The 27,930-nt window shown below is 43.6% G+C and overlaps 2 protein-coding genes across 3 annotated transcripts in view; one reads left to right on the top strand and one right to left on the bottom strand.

The window, feature by feature from the left end:
* The window catches only part of LOC119653949 (dnaJ-like protein 60), a 29,502-nt gene extending 15,061 nt beyond the window's left edge, over positions 1-14,441 (top strand). Inside the window, exons 3-5 of the mRNA XM_038059113.1 lie at positions 4,186-4,385; positions 14,019-14,165; positions 14,220-14,441. Of these exons, the coding sequence (XP_037915041.1) occupies positions 4,186-4,385; positions 14,019-14,165; positions 14,220-14,373 (501 nt within the window). The 3' untranslated portion in view covers positions 14,374-14,441. The remainder of the gene's footprint in view (positions 1-4,185; positions 4,386-14,018; positions 14,166-14,219) is intronic.
* Positions 14,442-14,452: 11 nt separating this feature from the next.
* LOC119653936 (dopamine N-acetyltransferase) overlaps positions 14,453-27,930 on the bottom strand; it is a 153,058-nt gene continuing 139,580 nt past the window's right edge. For both annotated transcript variants that reach the window (XM_038059103.1, XM_038059099.1), the window contains exons 3-4: positions 15,148-15,300; positions 14,453-15,089 (exon numbers count right to left, since the gene is read on the bottom strand). In XM_038059103.1, coding sequence (XP_037915031.1) covers positions 14,682-15,089; positions 15,148-15,300 — 561 coding nt within the window. In that variant the 3' untranslated portion in view covers positions 14,453-14,681. The remainder of the gene's footprint in view (positions 15,090-15,147; positions 15,301-27,930) is intronic.

The raw sequence follows: 27,930 nt of genomic DNA, 5'->3' as shown, positions 1-27,930 counted from the left end.
TGACAGTGGACGAAACATGGATTCACCATTTCACTCCGGAGTCAAGTCGGGAGTCCGCTGAATGGCGTACGACCGGTGAAAGCCGCCCGAAGCGTCCAAAAACACAACAGTCGGCCGGCAAAGTGATGGTGTCCGTATTCTGGGATGCGAACGGTATAATTTTCATTGACTACCTCGAAAAAGGAAAAACCATCAATAGCGACTACTACATGGTGTTATTGGATCGTTTGCAGGCCGAAATAGCGAAAAAATGCCCACACATGAAGAAGAAGAAAGTTATCTTTCATCAAGACAACGCACCGTGCCATAAGTCAATCAAAACGATGACCAAATTCAACGAATTAGGCTTTCAACTGCTTCCTCATCCTCCGTACTCGCCGGATCTGGCCTCCAGCGACTGCTGGCTCTTTTCGGATCTGAAAAAGATGCTCCAGGGAAAAAGATTTGGCTCAAATGAGGAGCTGATCGCTGCTACTGAGGCTCATTTTGAGTCAAAAGACAAATCGTTCTACAAACATGGCATTGAAAAGTTAGAGAAGCGTTGGAATGATTGTATAACCCTTGAAGGAGATTATGTCGATGAATAATAAGGAATTTTGCCGATAAAATGTTGTTTTCATAGTTAGTCCCGGGACTTATTGAACGATGTGTTAAGCTAGCAACGGAACGGAAGAATGCCGCATACCGAGTAATGTTGCATCCTCAAAGAACGCGGGCACGCGCAGAGACTTATCACGAACTCCGTCGGGCGGAGAAGCGACTTCACAGACGGAAAAAGGAAGCCTGGGAGAATCAACAAGCCTGTGAACTCGAAAAGTACAGGGAGCAAGCCTGCCAGGCGCGGAAATTTCACCAACAAGTCAGCAGGAAGAAGCCTCACACACCTCGATGCTCATGCTGTCGAGACAAAGGGAAATCTGATTTCCGACAGAATGGGCATATTGGAGCGATGGGTTAAGTACTTTGATGAACTACTAAACAACCAGAAGATCGGCGAGTTGGAGGTCCCGCCAACTGAAGACGACGGACAAATACTGCCACCGCCACGTATAGAAGAAACAGTCCGTGCAATTCATCGGCTTAAAAATCATAAGTCGCCAGGGGCCGATGGAATTACAGCCGAATTGGTATCAATTTGCTGAGTACCATCTATAAGATCTTCTCCGCTATGTTGCTGGACCGGATAGCCCCATACGCTCAGAACATACATATACACTCGCTAGAAAAAATGTGCGTACACTAAGCAGTTCCTGGTTATTCGTTAGTAAAACACACGAATAAATTAGTTTTTTAAAAACATTTTAGTGTTTGCATATTGCTTGTGGTCTTGTTGCTTTGATAAGGCCACTTTTACGAAATTAGAATTCAAGGAAACTGAAATAAAAAAAGGGAAATAAGAAAAGTCACAAATGTTCAGTAGAAAAAGTCTGCGTACAGCCACATAATTAGGTGATTCCCCGAAATATAAATCCTTGCCATTTGGAGTAAATTGATTGTGAGTTATTGGTTTATGGCTGTGTTTGAAGTGTGAAAAATAAGGACGTTTTTTCGTTATTTTGTGTGTATAATTGTTATTATGGAATTGAAGCGAAAAGAGATTTGTGTAAGTGAAAGAAAAGTTATAATAAAATTATGGGAAGAAGGAAAAAGTTTCCGCGAAATAGCCAGGATAGTAGGAAGGCGACATTCATCTGTTCAAAGGGTAGTTAACAACTTTAAATCGACGGGAATAATAACATCGAAGCCACGATCTGGTCGTCCATCGAAGTTGTCGATTAGGGAAAGGCGAAGTATTATAGGTTCGGTGAAAAAGAATCCACGAATAACTGCACCACAAATCGCGAAAGATATTGAACTTAAGTTCAATAAAAAAATTTGTGCTGATACTGCACGGAAAATACTCAAGAGAGCTGGTTACCATGGGCGAGTTGCACGTAAGAAACCATTTATTTCATTAACTAATAGGCGAAAACGAATAAAATTTGCGAATAAGTACGTAAACCAATCAAATGAATTCTGGGAAAATGTGCTTTTCTCAGATGAAAGTAAATACTGCATTTTTGGAATAAAAGGAAGAAAAATAGTATGGAGAAAAGCATGTACAGCATTGAATAAAGAAAATTTGATGCCAACGGTAAAGCATGGTGGTGGCGGAGTAATGATTTGGGGGTGTATGGCAAGTGGTGGCGTAGGAAAGCTGCAATTTATAGAGTCTACCATGGACAAATATGACTACCTAAATATTTTAAAACGTAATTTAAAACAAAGTGCTGAAAATTTACGCCTGGGTGACGCATTTTATTTTATGCATGACAACGACCCTAAGCATACGGCTGAGGTTAATAAGCTGTGGCTATTATATAATGTTCCCAAACAGTTACATACACCCCACAATCGCCAGATTTAAATCCCATAGAACATCTGTGGGATTTATTAGAACGCAGAATTCGCCAATACGATATAACTTCAAAGGATATGCTGAAAAATGTATTACAAGAAGAATGGAATAAAATAAGTGTTGAAGAAACATCTAAACTTGTATCTTCTATGCCGAAAAGATTAAAAGAGGTCATAAAAAGAAAAGGGTATCCTACAAGCTACTGATTTGCTTTTCATATTTACTCAAATATAATTTTTTTTTAATATTTGTTTACTGTACGCAGACTTTTTCTACTGAATTATTGCGATTCTTTTAATTTTTGGCTTTATAACCTGGTTTTTGTAAGACTTATAACTTAGTGAATTAAATACACTAAAACTACGGAACTATTTGTAATGTTTGGATAATAAATTCGCCACAAAAATTAGCTTAATTTTTTTGTTTTACTAAGGAAAAGTATCATACTACTGAGTGTACGCACACTTTTTCTGCCTAGTGTATATGTACACGGCCATGAGAAAATTCGGTATCCCGACAAAATTGATAAGACTGACTAGGCTGACCCTGACTAATGTGCGAGGCCAGATAAAAGTAGAAGGATCACTCTCAAGACCATTCGATATCAACAACGGCCTACGACATGGGGAGGCCCTATTATGCGTCCTCTTTAACCTGGTCTTGGAGAAAGTGATCCATGATGCCGAGGTAAATGCAAGAGGTAGGATCCTCTTTAAGTCCACCCCACTACTTGAAATGCTTCTTTAGCGCAGCAGATTTACAGTAAATTATAGACTAGCTAAGTAATTAATGATACAACTCCTGAATTAGAAAGTAGTCCACATAGCCGTTCATGTATGTGAATAAACTGCATTAAGCCATCGGAAAATCAATCACCAGATACTCCGATATAGTCAATTGAAATTGTAAATGGTGTGCATTCTGTTCCATAAAAGGTGATAGGCAATTAGTTAACATGTTCACCTGGATGATCACTTCATATTTCACCGTGAATTATGCCTTGATCGATACAAGATTTCAAGATAAATTCGTTCCAGCATAATGCTCAGCTTCAATTCACCTGAAGTGGCAGTTCTGATTATTTGAATAGACGCGACTGGTACTTGCATAATTTAGCGGTTAGCTTTATCGAAATGTGTCCGTTACAAAGTTGGTAGTTTGACTCCTGTCAGCGATTAAATCATTACGAAATATTAATGTATCATTTCAGTAGTCAGACAGATGATATCGAAAATCACTTTGCAGTCACATTCAATTTGTATCGATTTCTGCTTCATTAGAGATGACATAGAATGCCAGCAAAGTCATTACCGTTTCAATCGAAAATGCATTTGGTATTCGCGAACCGAGAAGGCGACCTTCTATAATGTTTAAACAGGAACAATAATTATATCTGAAATAATAAAATTCTTGTTGTTTCTTTTTCATTGGTGTGGATATTTATTCTTGCAAATACCGATATTTCGGGAACCACTTGTTCCCTTCATCAGTGCTAACAACAGTGAAAGTGGATGTAGCGCTGTTAATGCTTGTTAGCACTGATGAAAGGAGCAAGTGGTTCCCGAAATATCGGTATTTGTAAGAATAAATATCCACACCAACGAAAAAGAAACAAGTTTTTTATTATTTCAGATAATTAATCGTTGGAAACACCGCATAATTTCACTCAGAAATAATTATATATCCATGAGTTGCTCGTCCATCTACATACTAGTACGATATGATTTTGAAAACTCGAGGGCACTAACATATTTCAGATTTTCTAAAAAACGGCCATTTCATTTCAGAATCATCCCGACATGAAAAGAGCCGCCGGTGGATCTCGTGCTGAAAACCAGAAATTCATTGCTATCCTTCAAGCCTATCAAGTTCTGAGCAAGAAAGATTTGCGAGGGCAATATGATCTGGATTTGCAAGCGTCAGAGAGGCGATCAGCTTATGCAGATAAGATATCAAACGACATGCGGCAACAAAACCAGTACATGCGGTAAATATTTAGATATAATTGATCTGTCCTGCAGAAAAAAATAATTAAAAAAAAAACACAGCAAGTAGGCAAGCGCATTAATCAACATATGATCAACATTTGGTTTTAACACTAATGGCTGGAAACGTGTTAATGGGTCTTATATATTAGTTTCAATTAAATTATTAAATTGAGGGGTAATTACAATTGTTGCAACAAAGTTGCATGTGCTTAGTGAAAGGCAACCACACTGTGAGGTATTTTGAATGATCTTTGACATTAACAAGCATATGAGGCCAACAGACCTAATTGCTGCATATCAAGATAGTGGAAGCAGTAAATCACCAGTCAAATTACCTACCCATGACTACCCAATATTTTTACTTTTACTGCCGCCTTATAATCATTGTCATGTCCCTGTCGACATAAGATGATATGAGGCTTACGAAATTACATTCTAAGCCATGCCACCTTGGTTGACAATTTGTTCTGATTAATTTCCCTGGAACTGTCTTCTCACTTGTTATTATTGCGTAAACACAAGTTCAATCTGACCATTCTGTGACAGCCACAGAATATATAAAAGCGTAGCAAAAATGAAAAATCAAAATGAATCGAACTCAACAATTATGTGTCAATTAAGAGCAGTTAATTTCTTAGGTTCTCTGAAATATATTCCAAAATCGTCAAAAGGTCATACGCTTCAAATAGCCTTCCAGGAAAACCCTCAAACAGCTGTTGGTCTTCCCCACTGGATATGATCCCTAAGCCAAACGGCGAATGGCGCCCATGTGGGGATTACAGAAGGCTAAATGCACAGACTGTTCCTGACCGATATCCAATTCCACTTATCCACGACTTTGCGCATCACCTCGCGAATTGCCGCATTTTTTCGACCTTGGACTTAACCAAGGCTTATCACCAAAACCCAGTAGCTCCTGAAGACATTCCAAAGACGGCAATATGCACACCCTTTGGACTCTTCGAGTTCACCCGAATGACTTTCGGATTGTGCAATGCGGCACAAACCTTTCAAAGGTTCATTCACTCAGTCCTGCGAAACCTCGAGTTCTGTTTCGTATATTTGGATGATGTTTTGGTCGCTTCTTCCACTGAGTCTGAGCACTTAGCCCATCTCGAATGCATTTTTCAACGTCTCCTTGAGGTTGGTTTAGTCCTAAACGTTGAGAAATGCAAATTTCTCCAAAAACAGGTGAGATTCCTCGGCCATTTCATTTCCCCTGAAGGAATATAGCCCGACCCAGACAAGGTGCAAGCGATAACAAGCTTCCCGCGTCCAAAGACAGTGAAGGAGTTAAGGAGGTTCTTGGGTATGCTAAACTTCTATCGTCGTTTCCTGCCCAAGGCCGCCCATCACCAGTCCATTTTGAACACGTACTTGTCTGGCCCCAAAACTAAGGACACACGAGAGATCGTGTGGTCTGAAGAGGCTATCCGCGCGTTTGACAAATCCCGTCAACAACTGGCCGACGCTACACTCTTGGCATTCCCTCTGCAAGATGCACCCCTAGCCGTTTTTATTGATGCCTCTGACATCGCAGTAGGTGCTGCCCTTCACCAAAAGGTGGATCAAGTTTGGCAGCCGTTGAGCTACTTCTCGAAGCAGTTGAATTCCGCTCAACGGAACTACAGTACCTACGATCGCGAACTGCTCGCCACGTACTTGAGCATCAGATACTTCCGTTTCTCCCTAGAAGGCAGGCCGTTCACAGTGTTCACGGACCATAAGCCTCTCACGTATGCTTTGAAACAGAAGCCCGACAAAGCGTCCCCTCGTCAGCTTCGACACCTGAGCTTTATAAGCCAGTTTACGTCAGACATCCAGCACGTGTCCGGCAAGGACAACATAGTCGCTGACGCTTTGTCTCGTGTCTCCGAGGTTAACATCCCGGCCTCACTCGATTTCTCGGCTATTGCCAAGGCGCAGGAGGATGGCGCAGCACTACAGAGCGTCAAATCCAACCCCAAATACAAATTTCAGGAGTTACCCATCTTCGGCTCAAACCTCTCTCTCTGCTGCGAAGACTCGGAAAAGGGACCTCGGCCATACATTCCGGCCACCTTTCGCAAGGAAGTGTTCCACGCAGTTCACGAATTAGCGCATCCAGGCATCAGGACAACAAATCGGCCTCGTCACCGAGAAATACTTCTGCCCCTCTATGAATAAAGACGTCAATTCCTGGGCCAGAGAGTGCATCGCATGCCAGAAGTGTAAAGTTTCCAGGCATGTAAGGAAAGAAGTGGGCTCATTCCCCCGCACTACCAAGCGGTTCCATACAATACACCTCGACATAGTAGGGCCTTTGCGAGACTCGCACGGTTATAGGTATTATCTCACAATCATCGACAGGTTTACGCGGTGGCCTGAGGCAATACCTCTGAAAAACATTACGGCGCAATCATATGCCGAAGCCCTCTGTCGAGAGTGGATACCTCGCTTTGGCGTCTCTGCAGTGGTCATCACTGACCAGGGAATGCAATTTGAGTCCACCCTTTTCTCCTAGTTAGGCAAACTCCTTGGTTTTAAACGCCAGCGGACTACTGCATACCACCCGCAATCCAATGGGATGCTAGAACGTTGGCACGGGACGCTGAAAACCGCCATTATGGCACGCGACGATCCGTCCTGGTCCCAAGTCTTGCCTCTCGTCTTACTTGGCCTACGTACAACCCGACGAGAGGAGTTTGCTGCCAGCCCCACGGAGCTGGTATACGGGGAGAACCCAAGACTCCCAAGCGATCCGGTCTTCGACAAGAGATCGGTTCTTACAGAGTCGGGGTTGGTGCGTCTGCTGAGGGACAATCTCCGACGCATAAAAGCCACACCACCCACTCGACACTCGTCCTCACCTGCCTGTTCGCCCAAGGAACTGGACACGTGCACGCACGTTCTGGTCAGGACGGATGCCGTCCGGAAGCCGCTGTAGCCTCCATATGAGGGCCCGTATCGCGTTCCCGAGCGGGGAGAACATTTCTTCTAGCTCGAGATCGGTGGACACAAAAAGGCGGTCTCTCTGTCCAGGCTGAAACCCGTGTCCGCCCCGAAGCAGCGTCGTGTCCGCTTTGTGGATTGACGCGTACCTAAAAATTGTAGTTTGCAAAAAATGGACTATTTTAGTTAAAAACTTAAGGGAGGTTTTCCTGCCAATTACTAAAAGTGATAATAATGTACTATTATTGACTGATTTGACCAGATATCGGTATAAAGGGCAATTCGAAGCCTAGGCACCATATAGTGGCAGTTTCTTGATTCGCTCAATAATTCAACCGAGGTGATACACCACAGTATTTTCCAAAACCGGATCTACAATAAAAGGAGGTTATAGTATGTGGTGAACTTAATGGGAATAGAAAAATCAAACCATCATCCTAAGTGGCCGAAAACGACCTAGAGGGAAGAGCTATCCCAGAAACCTAAAAAGTTGTCGAAATTGACCGTGAAGGTCCGCCCGAAAAGACTGAAACTCCGTCAAAGTGCTCGATTGATACGTTCTTGCACGCCTCTGTTCTACCCAGGCTCGTGAATACGGTGGGGTCTTTTGAGAGCTTTGATCCCTCACGTGTCATGCCTGGGTCCGCACCGGATTTAAAAATAGATCACAAACAAAGGAATTCGCGACGGCCTAACGATAAAAACTAGAACGCGAGCTAAAACTGGAAAATAAAAAAAAACGGCTCGACCGCGCGCGTGGAGCCGTAAGTCTCCGGACCCGAGTGCCACGATCGAGAGGGCAGATCCACGACGGATCACACTTCCGATCATTGTTTAATCTGCCTCAGGTAATTATTGAGGCGCGGCCCCTAAGGTTCCTTCCCATCCTTGATATCCTCAGGCCATTATTTAGACGATCTCCCTTTTAAGGTTTTGCGGAGTCAAGGAGGAAGAGGGAATGAGGAAGCCCTCAAATCAAAAAAAAAAATTCCCAAATTCATGTTATATTCATGCAAGCAAAAAAAATATATAAAAGTAAAATGAAAATGAGTAAAAATATATAAAAGAAAAAAAATTAAATTAAATCTAAATTAAAAAAATATAAAAAAAAATGAAATTAAAGCAAAATAAAACTTAAAGGTTCTTGCGTTGTTTCTGTCTGTTGATAAAATAGTTAGACTACTAAAGGACTAATTCTCACTGTCGAACGACGGCAGACCCGTAAGCGAACCGTATTGAGCTTCTTAGGTCGAAGCTCACCAACCCAGCTAGAAGATGCGAACGCGGTATTCAAGCGAAGGCAAGCTGCAGAATACACCATCTTACCTTGATGATATGCAAGTGAAGGCGGACGACCATAAAATGAAGGTGTCGCTCGAGGCCGATGTCAGTGCCTCTCTTATTTCGCACATCCGAAGACAACAGCCGCAAATAGTCACCTAAAGTTTTTTTCTCCACATTCAGTCTGCTTGTGATTGCTCCTTGCTCCTCATATTTACTAGCGAAATGCGATAATCATCAATTTTCCCCGATAAAGCCGTTGCTGTTGAGCCAATTTTGATTCCTGTTAGGCCCCTATTGTCAGATATATTTTTCATCCTTCATTGATAGCTTAAGCTGCAGTTCAGGATCCTATTTCTACAACATTTTTTTGCACATGCACGCATCCGGAGATGTGCGTGTATGGGCATGCTTATGCGCAGGCCGGGTAGGTGGGAAGTAAACGCCCACCCGTGGATAAAAATTGGCTATGGGAAGGACACCCAGAAATTAAACCAAATATGGAAGAGGAGAAAAGTAGTTTTTTTACGGTGCAGGGCTTCGGAAACCCAGTGCCGGCGGTTTTTGGGAGTGAGCAAGCGGGCTCCCGGCTCTTGATATCCAACGACCGCAGTGCCTCAGTAGTGGGAAACTTGGCTACTGTGGCATCTAATGCTACAAGAGATAATGGTGGAGTGGAAATTAGGTCCACACCGGATCCCTTTAGGAGGAGTTCGAAGCTTGGGAGATCACCACCGAGAACAATGGTTCTTTTTGGTAGTCGAGATTCGTCGCGGGACTCTGAAAGAAATACGAATAGTCCCTTAATCGAGATCATTCCTTGTGGCGCAAGGCGCGAAAGCCAACGGGAACATACCGGAATGGCGTTCGTTACACTCGGGGAACGAATAAATGAACTGTGCGAGTTCATCAAGGAGAGGCGGAATATCCACCAAAATATTCGAGCCTTGATAAGAGGCATTAAATTGTCTTATATCAGGGCGCTCGAAGAAAAGAATTCCCAAGCGTCAGTTGGCAAGGTCACAAGGGAAACGCAGGTGACGCCTCCCCGTGATAAAGCAGGCGGGAAGACAGGAAAACGGGCTAGAGACGGTACCAGCGAGCCTCTTGGACCACACCAAGTCCCGAAGAAGAAAAAAGCCTCTTCACCAAAGAAGGCGGAGCCGGCGAGAGTACCCGCGAAAGTCGGTAATCTCACGATTGCAGCCACAACACCTACAAAAGTGGAAAAAACCAACGCCCGGAGGCCCGAACAATGGACTAAGGTGAGCAACAAGAGGAAAAAGGACAAAAACAAGCTCCGCTCGGAAATAATAATTATTTCCAAGAAGGGAAATATGTCCTATGCCGACATCCTCCGAAAGGTGAAGTCAGACCCGGAATTGAAGGATTTGGGGGATAGTGTGAGCCGTATCAGGCGAACACAGAGAGGGGATCTGATGCTGGAGTTAAGTAAATTCGCCGACAAGTCGGCCGATAACTTCCGCGGGAAGGTGGAAAGTGTACTTGGAGAGGAAGCTGAGGTAAGAGCTCGGAAACAGGAGATAGTGGTTGAATGCAAGGACCTAGATGAAGTCACCTCACGGGAAGACATCTGTGCTGCGCTAAAGCATCAGTTCAACCTTGGCGATATAGACCAGAGTGCCATAAAAAGGATGAAGAAGGCATATGGTGGCACACAGACCGCTATTATTAGTTTGCCGGCGGAATCAGCTATTAAGTTAATTACCGCGGGCAAGGTAAGAGTAGGTTGGGTCGTGTGCAGGCTCAGGGAGCAAATCTTTCTAAAGAGATGCTTCAAATGCCTCGATTTCGGCCATTTTGCGGCGGCATGCACTAGCCAGCATCATAGGTAGAGGAGTTGCAGGAAGTGTGGGGAAGAACGCCACCTCATCAAAGATTGCACCGGAGATCCACGGTGTATGCTATGTAGTGGGAAAGAAGGCGTGGACGACCGGCATGTTGCGGGAAGCAGCAGATGTCCGGTATATAGGAGGGAGCTGAACCGCACAAGCAAATGAGATTGATACAAATCAATCTCAATCACTGTGAGGCAGCTCAGGACCTGCTCTCGCAAACCATTCGAGAGTCGAATGTCGACGTCGCGGTTATTTGCGAGCCGTACAGAAACTGCGGCGGTGCGACTTGGGCGGTGGATGCGTCTAGCAACGCGGCAATCTGGGAGTGCGGAAGACAGGGCATTCAGAAAGTCATGGCCCCCCCGGCAGCCGGTTTTATAAGGACTAACGTCAACGGTGTCCATATTGACAGCTGCTACGCTCCTCCTAGTGCAACCTTAGCACAATATGAGGAGATGTTAGACAGTCTAGTGTTGGATGCTAGAGACCGCAGCCCTAAAATCATTGCGGGCGATTTCAACGCGTGGGCCCTGGAGTGGGGAAGCCGATCGACGAACACCAGAGGTCAAATTCTGTTGGAGTCATTTGCGGAGCTGGACATCGTGCTGGCCAACGTTGGATGCGTGCCCACCTTTCGAGGAAGAGGGTCGGGTTCGATCGTTGACCTGACATTTGTTAGCACTTCACTGGTGAGGGGGATGGCTTGGCAAGTGAGTGAGCACTACACCCACAGTGACCACCAGGCCATCTTCCTCCACATTGGGAACCGGGGAAGCAGTCAACGACGCTCTGGAGGTGGAAAGGATAAGGCGGTTGGCTGGTCTATCGCAGCTTTCGACGAGGAGACATTCCTGGCCGCATTGGAGGGAGCCCATGATCCGGATGGAACAGCGGTGGAAAGGGTCACACAGCTGTCTCAGCGTGTAACCGAAGCATGCGACGCTACGATGGCACGACGACGTTTGCACCACGGCAAGAGGCCAAACTACTGGTGGAACACGGAGATCGCTGCCTTGAGATCCTCTTGTCTCCAAGCGAGGGGACTTTCTCACAGGACAAGGGGAAGACCGGAGCACCAGGAGCGTGAGGAAGAATACAGGGATATGCGAAGCAACCTTAAGAAGGCCATTCGGAGAAGCAAACGGGAATGCTACCAGAAGCTCTGCATGGAGGCTAATACGAATCCGTGGGGTACAGCCTACCAAGTTGTAATGAAGAAGATCCGCGGGCGAAAATCACCTCAGGTGACAAGCCCACGGCTCTTGTTGCAAATAATTGCAACTCTTTTCCCGCAGCAGGAGCAGGACGAAAGAGAACCCCAACTGGCAGCTCAGCAGGACGTCTTCTCGATCCCTGATGTTACCGAAGAGGAACTTTGGGAAATCTGCAGACGTATTAGGGACAGCAAGGCTCCGGAATTGGACGGAATTCCGAACAGGGCTCTCAAGGTGGCGGTCAAGGCCAGACCAAGGTGGTTCGCAAGCACATTCGAATCGTGCATGGCGGAAGGAGTGTTTCCCGCCCAGTGGAAGAGGCAGAAGCTGGTTTTGCTACCGAAGCCTCGAAAACCACCCGGCGTGCCCTCTTCATATCGCCCTATTTGTCTCTTAGACACCATGGGGAAGATGTTGGAGAGGGTGATATACAACAGGCTGCCCCCGTTCATCGAGCTTGCGGGTGGTCTTTCAGAGCGGCAATATGGGTTTCGGCGAGCCCGTTCTACGATCGATGCAGTAGCAAAGGTCGTGGAATTGGCTCGAAATGCAATGGCCATGGGCAAATGCTGTGCTCTGGTGACGCTGGACGTCAAAAATGCTTTTAACTCAGCCAACTGGGGCTGAATTAAGGGCGCTTTGGCCAAACTGGGTGTTCCTAGCTACTTGGCTCGGCTCATCGAGAGTTACTTTTCGGACAGACTTCTCTGGTACGAGACGGACGACGGGCCGAAGGAGTAGATTGTGACAGCAGGTGTGCCTCAAGGTTCTGTGGAACATAATGTACGACGGAGTGCTTGGTTTTCGCGTGCCGGAGGAGACAACGCTGATTGGTTTTGCGGACGACTTGGCGGTAGTTGCAATTGCAAAGCATCCCGAGGACGTGGAGCTTTATGCAAATGAAGCCATTCATACCATCAAGTCATGGTTACGAATGGCCAAGCTGGACCTGGTGGACGAAAAGACGGAGGCGGTCCTCATTACCAACCATAGGAAGAACAACACGGTTACCATCCGGGTTGGTAATCGTGAGGTCGTCTCAAAATCGGTTGTCAAATACCTGGGGGTGATGATCGATGCCAAGCTGAGTTTCAAGGGACACTTGGATTATGCGCGAGAGAAGGCAGCAAATGCCAGCTCATCCCTTGCAAGGATGATGCCTAACGTGGGAGGGCCGAAGTATAGTCGCAGGCTACTCATCGCGGGAGTGGTGAGGTCGATCCTGCTATACGCCGCCCCTGTCTGGGCGGGAGCGTTGAACCACGCTGTCAACCGGAGGAAGATATGTTCGGCATACCGGCCAATTGCGCTAAGGGTGTGCAGCGCATTTAGGACGGCGTCGACGGAGGCAGTGTGTGTTATCGCAGGAATGATCCCTATAGATCTTCTAGCGAGCGAGGGACACTGGCTCTACGGAAAACGGAAGGCAAATCCAGCCGAGGTGAATGCGGATTTCCGAAAAGCCATCAGGAGAGAGTTGTGTGGCAAGTGGCAACAACGATGGGATAACTCCGACAAGGGCAGGTGGACCCATACATTGATCCCGTGCATCGAGAAATGGGTCAACCGAAAACACGGAGAATTGAATTACCACTTGACACAGTTCCTTACGGAACACGGTGGCTATAGAAAGTACTTGCATCGCTTCGAGTTGGACGAGTCTCCCAACTGTCCTGAATGCGGTGCTACACTCGAGGACCCGGAGCACGTAATGTCCCATTTTCTCAGATTTCTGCAGCAGAAAAGGAGGTTGAACAACATCTTAGGGGCGGACATCGAGCCCTCCAACCTGCTGGAAGAGATGTTGAAGTCGAAGGGAAACTGGATGGCGGTAAATGAGGCAGTAGCCATGGTGCAGACAAAACTCCTGGAGTTGGATCGAGCTCGGAAGGCGGCGCGACGGAGACGTGACATGGACGAGGTGGTATAGCGAACCAGAGCCTCCCCCGCGAAGTAACACTTCACGGTGGTCCCGCGGGGAGGGGCGGAAGAGTGGGGGTGGTTTTAGTGGGTGTGAATCCCACACACTGCTGCAACCTGGCGCAGCAGCGTTATTCTAAGATTTCCACCTCCATCGATAAAAAAAAAAAAAAAAAAAAAAAAACAATGAGTCACGAAAAAGCTAGCGTGTCGTGCTCCGCGTTAGATAGAAACCGGTATCTATTCATACTTAGGTACCCTTACAAAAATAACTATAACTTCTTCTTTCATTGGGATTTTCTTATAAAAGGAAAATTATTTTCTATAAAATGACAATGAAAAATTTCCTAAAAATTTTAAAACAGAAGAGCCCTTTACATCTAATACAGAAGATCGAACCATTCAGAGTTTTATTTTACATTTGCAGGTATGGCGACTTCACCCCAACAGCAGACCCCAATCCAGGACCATATTACGGTGTGAAAGGCATATCGAAAGTTTCGAATTGGAACATTGCAACAATTCTGTTCGGGATCGCAATTGTGGGGGCAGCTCTTCAATTCTTCTTAATACGGTATAACATTAGCTTGCATGGAAAAAAGTCTTACTTACACCAAATATTTCACAGCCACTCTTTTACATTGCGTAGAGATGCTTTGGATGACTTCTCAAAGGAAGCTGGAAAATCACACGCAAACGTTCGTGCCGAAGCTGAAAAATATGGCAACGAGAAGCAGTTAGAACGCTTGGCTGCAAAATTCCTGCAAGGAGGTAGTCGATGATATTTTTGGTGGCACCGCCCATAATTTCTCTAGGACATTTTCGTAATAAATTTGATAGTATTGAACAATCACAATTTTGTTTTCACTTGAATTTGAATTTATTGGGTCATTTAATTGATAACTTAACCAAGGTACAACCTTTGCATCTTATTTTGTCTTTTCTCAATTGAAGACGTTACACTTTTGATTTAACAATAATTGACTTGGTGACATTTACAATAATTGATCTACTAACAACTTTAGCCTAACAGAATGTTGCAATCAAACAGATCGTTTCCTTAAAATCTAATAATTGCTTTGTAATATCTTTAAATTTCCTTCACTAATATCCTGGCAGCCACGTGCGGGAGAGCAGGGTTCAACAGTTGTTTCCCATCTTCATTCACGTACTCTGAATATGGCAACTTATAAACTTCATGGAAGTCGAGTTTCTCTAAGACTCGTGCCGAAAAATGGCTGGTGCACAGTACATTGAAAACTGGTATCTTGTGCTGTTTCATATAGTCGATGGTCCTTTCAATAAGTTTTCCGGCAATGCCTAGTCCGCGATACGCCGTGTCAACCGATAGTATTTTCCCGTCGAGGATTGCCTCAGCGTTGGGATATAAATCGTAGATATCAAATTTGCTATCAATGTAGTCCATCAAGCTGAGAATCTTACGGAACTTTTCGTGTTTGCAACCATCAGCGAGTTTAGCTGGTGTGGCGGTTGGAGGCTGAAAGTAGTTATTTTTCATATTATTTCGGTATTTTTCCTAAGCACATCCATCTTACCGCTTTTTTAATGAGCCCATTAATAAGCACACCGATAATTTTTTTCTCGGAATTAACAGCCTTGAAAGATGATTTTTCTGGAAGAGATTTCAAGGAGTAGACTTCTAGTTCTGGACATTCACCCAATTCGATTGCTGTATTGAGAGGTTCATCCTGAAATTGAAAGAAAATATTTCTCAAAATATTATATATTTACAAAGTAAATTGGCGGCATCATATAAAGTCCAAGAACGGATTATTTACACCCAGAGGTGGCAATGAAGATCGAGTGCAAAGGCAAACTAAAGGCATGAGTCCTTTTCAAATCAAGCAGTTAGCTCTAAATCAAATCTTGATGTTTGATTCAAGTGGACTCGTGATGCGTATGTGTTAACCACAGAACTACGGAATAATACAATTCATTCAGAAAATTGCAGCTTATTTCAGTCAAATTCCTAATTCGCTATTTTCCAACAATATTCAAGTTCTCAATGGAGTGCCATTTCCAGCGCAAGAAAAAAGTAAGACCGTATGATGCGAATAGAGTAGCAGTGGATGAAGGATGACAATGTCGCAACATCAAATGAGAGGCGCTTCGTACATATCATCAATTACAAGCATGCCGGAAAAAGAGAATAAAACCTCGCTGATAAGGTCGGGGACCATTGAACACTTAACCAACCTCGAATTCCGACTTCGTTTCCTAATTGTGTCATGGATGTTTGTGGTTGCCTTTGTGCTTGCCCTTACTGTTGTAGGTACGCACGTACGTTCCTAGTTCCTAATCATAAAAGTGATCGTACTATCACAGCCTCCATGATTTGCAAACATTCTCCTCACTAAATTTTTCGGTCTGACCGTTCTAAAAAATATCTACTCTAAGTTTAGCACTAGGCTATCGTAAGGAGGATCACGATTCAAATCTCACTGGTGGCAGTTGGATCTGTATCGTAACTTGACGTCGGATACTAGTCGAGCGCGGGTGAGCGCAATGATGACCACATTGCCTCCTACAGGGTACTGTAAATTATTATGTACCATTATGGTTTTGCATGAAATGCTCTAAAACACTCTAATTGGATTCCCACGCCAACGATTATTATTAAGTTTTAAACTCTCCCTTCGAACGCAAGTGCGGCGCCGGCTTGGTATGTTGGAGGTCGTCACGTGTGGCCTCTAGGCTTCTCTAAAAAGAGGTATTGGATAGATGACACATTAAGAAAGGGTGACTATCCCCTTGCCAGTCATGCCATGCAATGGAATCCTCTATCACAGTATGACCAACCAGTATGGCGTTCTAGAGCGATATAGCGTAGGAGGTGAAGAAGTATAGGCTTCTTGGGGAATCCTGAAAGGAACTGAAACACATTTCGATGAACCTGCAATATTGGCGCGTAGATGTGTTTAATGGCAACCATATATGTATATAAGGAGCAGAAGAGTCAACAAGGATCAAATTTTAGTCATAGAAATAATTCTGCGGTTTCTACCCTAACCCAAAAAATGCATATATCCGATGACAGAAAAGAAGGATGGAGGCTGAAAGGAAATCTGCAGTTTTTAGGAGTCAACAAGCAGGCTCCTGTCGATATTCGGCAGCCTCAAGGCCTCAGTAGTGGGAAAATTGGCTAGTCTGACATCTAATCTTGCAACAGATAATAGGGGAAAGGACCAAATCTTTTTCGGTTCGAATTTTCTGCTTCAGGTATGAAAGGGTTTGGATATTTCTTATATAAGCACATTTAAGGGAGCATTTGGGCCATTTGTGCCAAGCTCGTATGTTTTTGCATTTATTTTGTCAAACTATTCACTTTAGTATCATACTGACATTCAAAGTCTTAGAATGCAAGAAATGGGCAACAAAAGTGGCAACTTTGAACTATTATAACTCTACACTAACTTGGTAGTATAATGCCTTATGGTATAGCCTATATTAATGCAAAAGTTGATGATTCCAGGATAAAGATGCAACCAATGTCAAAACTAATATCGGTTTCAGAAAGTACTAATCGATACCTTTCACTTGACATCCCACATGACTATACTCAGTGAAAAAATGTACACTCCCCTTTTGCGTGTATGAAGCACCCCCTTAAAACTCAACATGTAACTATGTAACTCACTGCATGCAGCAAGATTCAAAGGTCCCACCTTTCTACCAAATTTCGTATCAATAGGATCAACCACTTCTAAGATCTAAGGTGTGGCAGACAGATGGACGGACAGGCAGATAGATACACAGTTAACCGATTTTAATAAGATTTTGTTTTAGACAAACAAGTAAGTATTTCAAAAAGGTATATACTGTGTCTAACACTTTGATTGCCACGGTAATTTTCATTATTAAAACACAGCACAAGGTACGAACTCGTAGTTAGCATCCTAGAAAGGAACGCAATCTCCCTTAGTTGGCAGTCAACGTGCTAATTATGTATGGTTTATGCTTGACATGTAACACTACCCCCAAAAAAACTGCAAGATTACGCAGCCACTGACGCTCCATTTGGGGATGAATCTTACCTTAGAATGTATAGGGAGACTATTAGTGAATAAGATATGGTGATGTTGAACATTTCATCAGATTCTTGAAGAAAGATAAATTTAATTCCAAACACTGATTGCATTTGAACCATTGCAATTTTGTTCAAACAGTCCTATCGTGATAAATAATAATAATCGTTGGCGCAACAATCCATATTAGATTAGGGCCTTAAAGTGTGTTAGAGTAATCCATTCAAGACCGTAACGGTACACTACACTACAAAGTATGTGGTCACATGTGGTCACCATTGTCCGAAATGAATACCCTGATGTGACTCATTCACAGCTAGGTCTTCTGGTATCCGATATTCAGTCACGAAAACAAATCCCTCTTCCACCAATGAGATTTGAACCGCAACATTCCGCTACGATAGCCCAGCCCTCTAACCACTTAAGCCACCCGGACACCGGACATGCGAAATGTTGCAACTAGACAGCCAAGATTGGCCAATGTATCGGTCCTTTCTGTCGACAATACTCGACCAGGTTACGCAAAAATTACCCTGGTAAAGCCACCACCATCCAGCATTTTTGCCAAACCTTGCACCTACTGATCACAACTTCTTTCAGAATCTGAAAAACTTCTTGAGAGACCCTAAACTAAATTCCACCGAGGATCTGAACATTCAAACAGTACATCGTCTCCTGTGCACCATAATTCTAGGGGAAAATGATAAATGAGCCTCCACTAATATGGCAAAAGGATTTCAATAATATGCAGGCCATAAAGAAAAAATCCTGGTGAGTGGCCCACCCATTGTTCCTTTATTTTAAAGCAGTCTCTATTCCAGGCTACCTCGAAAACTCCATAGCCAAGAGGTATTATCTCCTTTTCTCGTGAGATCCGCTGCAAAAATACCCTTTCAACGTGCAAATTGTGATATTAAGCGTCTACTAGATTTATATTTTAAGACAAAAAAAAACAGGACTGTCTTTAAGGAAAAAAATGTAAAGTGATAGAACACCATCAACCAGATGTTACCAACGTTACGATAAGTGCAACACATTTGTTAACTTCAGAAAACGTAAATCGTTGCAGGTTTTATAAAAGTAGTTCCTTTGTTTCCTGTAGTTCCCTTTAAGTAAAACTATTAAAAGGGAAAGTTTCCAGTTTAACTGTAGATTTTATTTAAGAACTAGACCGCCAGCCCTGCTTGGTAAGCCGGCGGAAGGCAAGAGGCGGAGCAGAGGTGTCTTCCATTCGTAAAACGAAGGGTGATGGAGTCCTAGTCGAACTAAGCCCGGAGACAATAAATAAAGTTACGTTCAGTAAAGTAGTCAAGGGGCTTCTGAGAGAAAAAGCTTTGGTTTCCAGTCTGGAACCCACGTGTTCTCTGAAAGTTCGAGATCTTGACTGTCTCACAGAAAAGAACGAGGAAGAAGAGGCATCAAACGCGAATGTCCGGAGGTAACCAATGTCCGGATTGGTATCACCTCAGCGAACTGTCGAGACCAAAAACTCGCTGTGGTGGAAGTTGCCGAACAACTCGCGAGGAAGCCTCTAAGCAGCGGGAAAATAAGAATTGATTTGGAAGTGTGTAGGATACGAATTCGACCCGCCCCAACCAAATGTTACAATTGTTTGGATTATGGGTACATCTGCAACCTGTCGGGGATCTGACAGAAGGGCAACATGTCGTAAATGCGGTCAGGCAGGCCATAAAGCAAACATCTGCAATGAAAAGGAAAGCTGCGTCCTATGCAGGGACCTTGGTGTGACTGATGAGAATGTTGCGCATACTGCGGGCTCGGAGCGGTGCCCAGTCTTCAGAGCAGAATTGGAAAGAGCTAGGATGCGATCAACACGATTCGCATCCTGCAAATCAATATGCGCCGGAGTGCAACCGCTCACGAGTTGCTAGTGCAGTTCACTGTGGAGACCAAAGCTGATTTAGTACTCATCAGTGAGCAGTGCCAAAACAAGGACTGGACGGTTATTTGAACATTCTGCTGGACTACATTCCATTTTCCATATTGGAACTGTAGTACTTTCTTGCAAGTCAGATGGTTGAGAATTTCCTGAAAACCGACATTTTATTGCAATTTAGTCCGCTCCTTTATAGATAGGTGGTATTCTCAAGTAAAATTTCAGCAACATCTAAAGGGCAACAGCGACAATATGCATGTTGAAGTTAGCTGGAACCGTACAAGGCTCCATCCTCTGCATGATTATCCTGAGATCCGCTTAAAGATCCAACCCTGGTAAGATCCTGAAATATGCCAATAATTTCATCGTTTACACTACTGCAATCTTTAGGAATCCATACTCCTCCCATCTCCTCAGCCACTAGACTCCACTTTGCCATCACTTTAAACTGAATCTTATCCCGCATCACTTATATCAATTCCTTGAAAAGTGTCCCCTTAGTTGTCTAGGGATTGAGATTAAATCCTGCTTTCGTATAAAAGTGATAATCGTTTTGTCGCCACGGAAGCTAGAGTAACCGTCTACATATGACGATGGTACGAATATCATGTCCAACAAAACCTTCTAGGGAAATTTTGAAACATCCTGCGTCGATTCTTTTCTCTTCGAATATACAGGAAAGTTGCATGGAAAATATCAGTCATATCCTCACCTCTTAGGCCAGGCGAAAATAAGTAAAGGGAGACACAGCTCGAAAAACGCAGGCTACATAGGGCCAATTACTCTATCCCTTAAATATTTGTAAGGACAGCATCCTGCTTATGACCTTCGCAAGCTTATGCTTATATGAGTATGTCTTCCAGAGTATGACTGTCAGAGATCCCTTATTGAAGAAAACCGGGCAGTTGCATACAAAATTGATGGTCATTCCCCCTTCTTCTTCGTATTAATATAGCCAGGGTACCGTCCTCTTATAAATTATGCTCCGATGAAAGCTCTTCAATATTTTTCATTTCCCCTTTTTTAAGGGATTGCGAAATTGCCGAACTAGTGGGTTCGTTCGCCAGCCGATATGAAATTTAATTCCTCCATTCTCTCCTCGGACGGCATAACCCCTATATCGGCAATCTAGTTTTTGGGTAAGTGCTAGTGGTTTCATGATGTCAACAAAATGGGCTCCTGTGAACTCGTGTGGATTTCATCATCGCAGCTGTTGTCGGTTGTGATTTTCGACCCTAGATAGGAGAAATTGTCAACGGTCTCAAAGTTGTATTCTCCTATCCTCATTCTTCTTCGTGTTTGACCAGTGCGGTTTGATGTTGTTGGTTGATTCGTCTTCGGTGCTGACGTTGCCACCATATATTTTGTCTTACCTTCATTGATGTGCAGCCCAAGATCTCGCGGCAATAGCCGCCTGCTCGATCTAGATGAAGGCAGTTTGTACGTCTCGGGTGGTTCTTCCCATGATGTCGATATCGTCAGCATAGGCCAGTAGTTGGGTGGACTTGAAGAGGATCGTACCTCTTGCATTTACCCCAGCATCACGGATCACTTTCTCGAGGGCTAGGTTAAAGAGGATGCATGATAGGGCATCCCCTTGTCGTAGACCGTTGTTGATGTCGAATGGTCTTGAGAGTGATCCTGCTGCTTTTTTCTGGCCTCGTACATTGGTCAGGGTCAGCCTAGCCAATCTTATTAATTTCGTCGGGATACCGAATTCTCTCATGGCCGTGTACAGTTTTACCCTGGCTATGCTATCAGAGGCGGCTTTAAAGTCGATGAACAGATGGTGCAACTGTTGTCCATATTCCAACAGTTTTTCCATCGCTTGCCGCAGAGAGAAAATCTGATCTGTTGCTGATTTGTCTGGAGTGGAGCCTCTTTGGTATGGGCCAATGATGTTCTGGGCGTATGGGGCTATCCGGCCTAGCAAGGTAGTGGAGAATATCTTATAGATTGTACTCAGTAACGTGATACCTCTATAATTGCTGCACTGTGTGATATCTCCCTTTTTATGTATGAGACAGATAATGCCTCGTTGCCAATCGTCATGCATTGATTCGCTGTCCCACACCTTGAGCACAAGTTGATGAACCACTTGGTGTAACTGATCGCCTCCATATTTAACCAATTCGGCTGTAATTCCATCGGCTCCTGGCGACTTATGATTTTCTAGCCGATGAATTGCACGGACTGTTTCTCCTAAATTTGGTGGTGGCAGTATTTGTCCGTCGTCTTCAGTTGGTGGGATCTCCAACTCGCCGATGTTCTGGTTGTTCAGTAGCTCATCAAAGTACTCAACCCATCGCTCTAATATGCCCATTATGTCGGAAATCAGATTTCCCTCTTTGTCTCGGCAGGGTGAGCATCGAGGTGTATAAGGCTTCATCCTGCTGACTTGCTGGTAAAACCTCCGCGCCTGGTGCGGTTGCTCCCTGTACTTTTCGAGTTCATAGACTTGTTGGTTCTCCCAGGCTTCCTTTTTCCGTCTGTGAAGTCGCTTCTCCGCTCGACGGAGTTCGTGATAAGTCTCTGCGCGTGCCCGCGTTCTTTGAGAATGCAACATTACTCGGTATGCGGGATTGACATATTAGTTGGTTGTCAAATCTAATGTCAAATATTATTGTTGCGTTCAGAAATTTAATTTGTAACAAAACTTAATATCTAGTCTAGGTCTAGGTAGTCTAAGTCTAGGTAGTCTAGTTTGGTCTTGAAATATTTATGGAAATTCAGAGAAGGTTTAAACGGTGAGAAACAAAAATACTAAAAACAGAAATTTTATTTCCCAATACAACATGTTCAGAACTGTGAAACATTTGATGTCTTTTATCTTTTTAGAAATAAAAGATTGTCACTTGGTTGTCAAATATTTCTAGTTGCGTTAAAAAATTTCTCCGTTTCGTCCAATGAACACAGTGAGTAATTGAACTTTATTGAATATCAATAAAGTTCAAATTGACTTTAAATTTTAGTTAGAAAAAAACGTTTATATGGGAAGAAGAAAAGTGCTGTTTCTAGGGTTTTACCGGCAATTATTCGAATTTTTCTCACCTTTTAAACCTTCCCTAGACCTCCACGGACATTTCAAAACCAAGATCAGATAAATCCGTTCAGCCGTTCTCGAGTTTTAGCGAGACTAACGAACAGCAATTGATTTTTATATATAAGATTGTAAACACGTGTTCCGGACACAACAAGTGTCCTTGTTCAGTGCTGGGCACATAACTTCTACCCCAGACCTACCTGATTTGGCTTTTCCCTATGATCCATACCATACAAGTTTTATCCGCTTTTTGGGGAAGGCTTTGGTCCCTGGAAAATGAAATTTGAAATAAGGAAATAGGAGCCCTTACTGAAAGCCATTTCACAGAGTGAGCCCTCAAACGAGGCATGGCTCAGTCCAACCCCAGTGGCAATCAAATACGTCCTAAACCCGAATAAAATTCCAATATTTTCGCCACCTATAGTTTGCAAGAAAGCTCCTTCTGGCCTGGTCTATGCACCAGAGCGTGTAGCTCTGGGGAGTGGGTAGCAAGGCTATCCTTATGGAAAAACACCTCGTATATTTGTCCCATTTTCTTAAAAAGTACTACTACGAATTTATTGAAATTTTGTATTTATTTAACATTTAAGGAAGAAGGAATGATTCTAAATGGTACTCTTTCTTTTAGAGCAACATGAAAATTGTGTTTCTCGGCAGGTATGATGTGTATGTAAAATCATCCTTCCATAATGAAATAAGAAGCATTAATCTACACTACTGCACAATTCTGGAACGATTAGTTAACTTTATCGAAAAAACGTGATTTTTCAGGGGAGGCAAAAAACGTAGCGATTTATATTTCTCAGCTTTCTTAAATGAGGATTGTACTCTAGTCTCAAGAAGAAGTCTAGAAGCTTTTTTTTTGTTGCGGATGCTGGGAGTCTTGACTTCGCATCCACTTGATGACGGACCGGACCACTTGGGAAGGAACTCTTGTGATCCGCGGACTCCTCTTTTTAGGTTAAACACCCAAGTTCAAAAAGAAAAGAAAAAATCTTGACTGACAGGGCAAAGGCACCTCATCATACGCCGCCTCACCTCTGCCATGGGAGCAACGTGACCGAAAGTAGCGACAGTTGGTAATCGCTCCATTTGTATATAATCGCATTCACTTGATGACGGACCAGACTACTTTGGAACCAACTTAGTCCTTCTCTTGTGGTTCTTCTTTTTCTTGTAAATACCCAAGTTCAAAAAGAGTCTAGAAGTATCTATATCTTTACTTAAGGTAAGACCTTGCTAAAATTTGGAAAGAATTGATTTTCTCATAATTAATATTAGCGGAATGCTTGGGTTGGGTTCCATGATTTTTAATACAAAGGAGCTAAGACTGATTACCCTAAAGTCCATCGCCGCCTAGTGGCATCATCGCCTGATTTTAATACGGAAACTACCCATATCGCTAGGTATACTGCGCATTTGAGAGAAAAACAGCCCCGATCTCTACCAGCCACATCATGACATTATACAGTCTTGGCAAGGAGATTTCTTTGAAGAGGACTTGTGTATCGCCTAGCTGAGTTCTTCCTTTGTAGTTACAGATTTAATATCCTCTTGCGAATGGGATCGCGCAACCTCTAAATACGGTTTGACCTCGTATTAATTTACGTTTTCAGGCGTTGTAGTGCGCCAACAGAGGGTTCCATCTAGGAGTCAGTCTATTCTTCTAATTAGGGAGGGCGTGGGGAGGGGTTTCTATGGTTTTTAGCTAGAATTTTGTTGAGCCTTGTAAAGTCAATATTTTGTTAGTATTCCATCCAGCTAAATACTATATTCACCAATCCAATCCAATGGATGAATTGAGACTCTCTTGACTAAAGCTCATGGCGAGAGAAGAGGTGAATCGATCCTGATGGAATGACCTCACTACTGAAAGGAAGAAAGGCTGACGAAGATAGAAAAGAAAGTCTTCCTGTGAAATTTTCAAATTTTTATGAAGGACTCATTATAAGCATTCAACAGTGGACGCTGCAAGGAACATTATAAACGGGTGCTCTAAGTCCGAGCTTTGTGTGGGCGTAGGTTGACTAAATCTTCTTGTTTGTCCTGTCTTGCATTAAGCACATAGAAATAATGTTTCTAAAGCCTAAGTCCCAGTCCCTTGTACAGGCTACTGATACTCATCCACCAACCTAACCGTAGTCATAGCCTGGTCAACAGAAATCTTATATTAAAGCCAAATGCTACCACGGTCATACGATTCCCGTCAGGGCGAACAGAATGGCTCCATGCCACTTCTGACGAGGCTTTTCCTGGCTTCTTAAGAGCAACGTGTACTATCATTGATTGGCAATCCAAAAGCCGATACTATTACAGACGAAGAGCTTAGTCGACGTACACACTTGGCACCCACACGAGATATATTTGGAAGACCGAAATAGCAGCGAATAGGAGGGGCGATTATAGCATTGCAATGGAATCCCCTTTCCCATGATGACCGACGAGTGGATCGCCCCAAGGAAACTTAGCGCAAAACTGTAGAGAAGGAGGGCGGGCGTCTCGGAAGGTCGTGGGCAGAGTTGAAGCGCATTTCAGGTAACCGCGTGCGATAACACGTAGATGTAGTAGACGCGCTATATCCTACTAAAGGGTAAATAGGAACGATAAAAAAAATCAAAGAGTCGAGATGACCTTTTAATTGCCCATTCTATAATATGAAGTATTCTAAAATTTGGCACATGACCCCTCGATGGACTGGACTAGAATATGACTGCTAATAAGAATGTTGCAAGTCAAGATTAAAGTCAACTCTAAGGGGGAGGGGGGGGGGCGCACCACGGAGCTCTACGTAGAACCCCTTTTTGCGGCGTATGTGACTTGGGGACTAGCGTTGGGCTGGTGAACGCTATGGTCGATATTCAAATGCGTTGTGGAATGGTTTTAACAGGATGACCATCTGCCTTTACAACGGTTGGAGTTTTAATTAAGCTTCGCTAGCGACCGTACATATTGGCGTTCTTCACAAGCAACGAGCTCCCTTGCGCTTGTAAATGATTTTGCATACCTTAGCACGGGGGGCAACGGCAATCCCACCCGTGATCATCGTAACAGCCGCAGGTAAAGTTCCTCAGTTGTATACCTTCCCAGTAATAAAGATATAAAATAGAATAAAACCCAGATACACGAGAGAATAACAAGCGTCATAACCAGTAACTGCCATATCCACCGCAAAGCCCAAACGTTGTACTATCATTCATTTCGACCATTACAAAACTCGTTACATGATTTAAATTTCAAAACGATGATGGCCCCAAAATCTTACCTGAATCAAAAACTCAGGTTTTATTGGACTACAGTTATGAGAATCGTCTGAATCATGTGATTAAACAAAATGGCCCGTACGTTGCTAAATGCATTAATCGTTGTTTGCGGAAAATTTGTCTTTTACTGAGTTGTCAGGCCAGTGATATATTTCCATTCCAAAGTGGAATCAGATCAACTAAGTGCTCATAACAGTCTTTAAACTGAACATTGAACGCGGCACCGTCGTCTTGGATTGACTATAATTATGCACTGAGCACCTTCTGCTAACCTCAGTCTAACACAAGTGACAGGCAAATCGTGCAAAATTAAGACCCAATCGGAAATCTATCGAGGACGAACTGGTGTTACACTGTAGTTTGCACTATGGTCATTAGAGGCGACTATGCTTATGCAGAACTTACATTGACCTTCGATAAAACAATTTGAAAAGTGCTTAGACGGTCGTTTGAACGTTCTTTCAAGTTACACTAATCAATATTTGATCTGGGGGGTTGCATAGGGCTTCTTGATCGAAAGTCAGCCTTTCGAAGCAGAGCATTGATTTCAAACAAATCGGGAAACCGGAAGCTAGACGCTTCAGGTATGAAAGGTTTTGTGTATTTCTTTTATAAAGAGATTTGAGTGTGCATTTGTCCCATTAGCATATAGCACGTAAAATGTGTATAAAATGGGGAAAAAGTAATGTCGTATTTTGTCAATAGATGGCGACACTTAAACATATCATATGTTGTACTTATCGCATCGGGTCATACTATACGGAGATTTGAGGACGACAATCTGGGCTACAGCTGTCTCTTTGACAGTTTTATGATCGTACGTTTCAGTCTCAAGTTATAGCGCGTCAAAGATGGAGTCCACCAAGAAGGAAATTCGTTATATTTTACATTTTTACTACCTGAGAGGTAAAAATGCAACAAAGGCGGCCAAAAAAATTTGTGAAGTTTATGAGTCTGATACTGTAACGATTTGCACAGCACAGCGTTGGTTCGATCGATTTCGTTCTGGTGTAGTGGATGTCGAACTGTCCGTACTGGTAGGCCAATCATCGTAGAAACCGATGAAATCGTCGAAATCATCCAAGTAGACGGGCATGTGAGCATTCGCTCGATTGGCTAGAAACTGGGTAAGGGCCATAAAACCATTTGGAACCATTTGCAGAAGATTGGATTCCAAAAAAAAACTGCAAGTTTGGGTGCCACACGAATCAATGCCTGCGATGCACTGCTGAAAGGGAACGAATTCGACCCATTTTTGAACCGGATGGTGACGTGATGAAAAGTTGATTACGTACGAAAATCTCAAGCAAAAAAGATCGTGGTCGAAGCGCAGCGAGCCGGGCCAAACCATCACCCAGCCCGGATTGACGGCCAGGAAGGTTTTGCTGTGTGTTTAATTCACTATGAGCTGCTCAACTATGTCCAAAACCTCAATTCGGTCCTCTACTGTAACCAACTCGACCGTTTGAAGCAGGCGATTGACCAGAAGCGGCCAGGATTGGTTAATAGGAATGGTGTTCTGTTCCACCAGGACAACGCTCGGCCTCACACATCTTTGATGACCCGCCAGAAGCTACGAGAGCTCGGATGGGATGTCCTATCGCACCCACCGTATAGTCCGGACCTGGCACTAAGTGATTACCATCTCTTCAGGTCCATGCAAAACGCTCTACTAAGTTCGCCTCAAAAGAGGCTTGCGAAAACTGGCTGTCTGAGTTTGTTGCAAATAAGGAAGGGGGTTTTATAAGAGGGGGATAATGGGGTTGCCTTCTAAATGACAACAAGTTTGCGAACAAAACGGCGCATATTTGACTTAAATCGGATAATTCTAAATATGTTAAATAAAGCGTTAAAATTCGATCACAAATACGACATTACTTTTTCCCCAACCCAATATTATGTGAAAATATCCACTTTCTAGTGATATTGACATTCATAGTCTTGAATTTGTAGAGGAGCGACAGTTTTTATCTAGTATAACTTTGTTAGTAATAGTGCGATTTTCACCAAATTTGGCTGGATCATGCTCTATGCTGTAGCCTACATTGCTGCAATTGCAAATTTTGTGATTGTAGGTTGAACTTAAGGGGGGT

This window comes from Hermetia illucens, chromosome 1, assembly GCF_905115235.1.
Source record: "Hermetia illucens chromosome 1, iHerIll2.2.curated.20191125, whole genome shotgun sequence".
Taxonomy (NCBI): Eukaryota; Metazoa; Arthropoda; class Insecta; order Diptera; family Stratiomyidae; genus Hermetia; species Hermetia illucens.
The sequence above is the reverse complement of the archived record's forward strand: the minus strand, read 5'-3'. Positions and strand labels throughout refer to the sequence as shown.